Source organism: Ciconia boyciana, chromosome 2 (assembly GCF_034638445.1).
Source record: "Ciconia boyciana chromosome 2, ASM3463844v1, whole genome shotgun sequence".
Taxonomy (NCBI): Eukaryota; Metazoa; Chordata; class Aves; order Ciconiiformes; family Ciconiidae; genus Ciconia; species Ciconia boyciana.
The window spans coordinates 90,933,999-90,937,070 of NC_132935.1; the positions used below are offsets into that span (position 1 = coordinate 90,933,999).

The 3,072-nt window shown below is 42.0% G+C and overlaps 1 protein-coding gene across 1 annotated transcript; it reads left to right on the top strand.

Annotated features, from left to right (window-relative positions):
- The first annotated feature begins 1,181 nt into the window (after positions 1 to 1,181).
- MC4R (melanocortin 4 receptor) lies at positions 1,182 to 2,546 on the top strand. The gene has a single exon (XM_072851361.1). The coding sequence runs from the start codon at positions 1,251 to 1,253 to the stop codon at positions 2,244 to 2,246; it is 996 nt and encodes a 331-aa protein (XP_072707462.1). The 5' UTR covers positions 1,182 to 1,250; the 3' UTR covers positions 2,247 to 2,546.
- The last annotated feature ends 526 nt before the right edge of the window (positions 2,547 to 3,072 follow it).

Below are 3,072 nucleotides of genomic sequence, written 5' to 3' on the forward strand. Positions count from 1 at the left end.
TCTTACAGGTTACAACTTTGTCTCCTGTTACTTTCCTTCAGCTATGATAAATACTGACTTTTCTTTTTCTGCCCAACATCCTAATTCCCAATGGCGACAAGGCTTCTGCAATCAACTCTATCATCTTTTCCTTCCTGGAAGTAAGATCATGAAAAAGGCTATTACCTGGAAAAATCTACTTTCTTTAGGACAATTTATTAAGCTATTTGTGACTTTGGCTTTTTGTTTTGTTTTTGGTCTTTAGATGGTCTTCATTTCTTAAAAATTATAAGATTAGAGAGTATAATGCAACCTTGAAACAACACATCTTGCAAATGGACAACTAAGGCATAGAAAAGCTAGCAATGCAAGGGAGATCTGGGAGAGAGAAGCAAGAGGAAATAAGTATTGTCTTGCTTCCTTGCCCTTTCCTATTCTGCCACATATACAAGGCAGAGCAACTTTGTGCCACAAAAGAGGCAAGAGTAAATCACAGTCTGAAAAATAAAAAGCCATCTATTCAGCTGCAGGAATTCTGTAAGATTGCTACTACAGTTCTGTAAGATTGCTAATTAAAAATCACTATTAAAATACTATTCTGAGAAATTAAAGAAGGGAAACAAATCTCTGGTAGCCCATCTGCTTTCCTGTAGCTACTGGTAGCTCGTGCTGCATCTGTATCTACCGTGCTGTGTGATGTTTCAGAGAGGCTCAGAATCAGCAGCCCCTCGACTTTCTGTGGCTCCCGAGCCCCATTGGCTGGAAGGCAAAGCAGAGGCGGAGAGTGCCCTGAATATTTTTCTCCTCCACACACCATAAAACAGGCAGCCGGCATGCACTGTCTGGCAGAGAGACCGGTGCTTGCAGTTCGAAATTAGTTTCTGCTCCACAGCAGTCACTTGGGTATTTTATGTTTGCCTCTCTTAATGGAAGGGAACAAAAAAGCTTTGCAGCATACCAGTGAACTAAACAGGAACTGACCATAGGGGAGAATCTAATGCAAACTTACAGACTGTTGGGACTCTGTGACATAGATCACCAAGGTAAATGTGATGAGGATCAGAAACTGCATCTGTGAGAGAGTAAACCAGTATTTCTGAGTTTGAAACCTTATTTTGTAACAGCAGTCGAAGTGTTCTGAACTGCTGCCTGCCTCAGTGCTGGCTTATTTTTCTTTTCTTCCCAAGCCGAAAAGCCAAAGAAGGTTTTCAAAGGAATGCAAAAGGAACAGGAGCTTTAAAAGCAGGAAGCTGAAAGGGGATCTCCATAAGATGAATTTCACCAAGCACCGTGGGACACTCCAGCCTCTCCATTTCTGGAACCACAGCTACGGACTGCATGGAGGTGCCAGCGAGCCCAATGCAAAAGGCCACTCCTCGGGAGGCTGCTACGAGCAACTCTTTGTATCCCCCGAAGTGTTTGTGACTCTGGGCATCATCAGCTTGCTGGAGAACGTCTTGGTCATTGTGGCGATAGCCAAGAACAAGAACCTCCATTCACCCATGTACTTCTTCATCTGTAGCTTGGCAGTGGCTGACATGCTAGTGAGTGTGTCTAATGGATCAGAAACTATTGTCATCACGCTGCTAAACAATACAGACACAGACGCACAGAGCTTTACCATAAACATTGACAATGTCATTGACTCAGTGATTTGCAGTTCCTTGCTTGCATCAATTTGCAGTCTCCTCTCAATAGCAGTGGACAGGTACTTTACTATCTTTTACGCCCTCCAATACCATAACATCATGACGGTGAAGCGCGTAGGGGTCATCATCACATGCATCTGGGCTGCTTGCACAGTCTCAGGCATTCTGTTCATCATTTACTCTGACAGTAGTGTTGTCATCATCTGCCTTATTAGCATGTTCTTCACTATGCTCATTCTCATGGCATCCCTCTATGTCCACATGTTCATGATGGCTCGGATGCATATCAAAAAGATTGCTGTTCTTCCAGGGACTGGCCCTATTCGCCAAGGGGCCAACATGAAAGGGGCCATCACTCTCACCATCCTGATTGGAGTTTTTGTTGTGTGCTGGGCTCCATTTTTCCTGCACCTGATTTTCTACATCTCCTGCCCCTACAATCCTTACTGTGTGTGCTTCATGTCCCACTTTAACTTCTACCTCATCCTCATCATGTGCAATTCCATCATCGATCCACTCATCTATGCATTCCGGAGTCAGGAGCTCAGGAAAACATTCAAGGAGATTATATGCTGCTGTAGCCTGAGAGGGCTTTGTGATTTGCCTGGCAAATATTAAACTGGATACGTTACTGTGTACACAACATGCAGCACAGACTTCCATGCCTTCAGATCCTCTTTCTCAGCAGAATTTGGATTAAATCTTTAAGAGTGAGCACCTCTTTCTGTCTCCCATCCCTCTCATCTTTGTATCACATTCACGTGTAATTCATATTTCTGTATAATGTTTGTAATATCTACAGTTTGTAATTTATTTGGCTGGAAAGAGAAGTAGCACTTCATACCAATTTGTAAGTAAGCAAATAAATGTAATAATGAATGTGAAATACTAACAAACAGGAGCAGCTGTATGTTCCAACTGCTGACAAAATAAATAACTTGCCTGACTTACAGTACATATTGGCTGATACTGTTCCTTATTGTGTTGAAGTAATTTAGCTATCATCAATTACATTATATACTTAAAATAGAGCATATGCTTCTCTATTAGTGGATTAGAGGTTCTCTGGAATTAGAAGGCAGATTTTTCATAAAGGTTACTGCAACCAACGAGTTGTGTTCATTCATTTTGAACTCTTTTCCTCCTACTCCACAAGCAGCAATTCTGTTCTTTGTTATAGTTATTGCCTACAACAACAAGATTTTTCAAACGCCTGCTACCCAGGCAATAGAATGCTTGGGTTTTCATTTTTTTTTCAAGATGATGTCTCAGAGTACCTTTTTGCAAAGTTGCAATTGCTCCCTGGAACATCAGTTAGCCCTGGATATATTTGCTAAACTGGCATCCAGGTAGACTAGCACCCTCCATTCAGCCATGAAGCAGGTACAGTATTAACATTGACAGTGCCAGCACCAATGTAAAGATTCACTGAGAGATTTACCTG

Coding starts and splice junctions, on each gene's coding strand:
- MC4R (XM_072851361.1), top strand. CDS start 1,251: ATGAATTTCACCAAGCACCGTGGGACACTCCAGCCTCTCCATTTCTGG.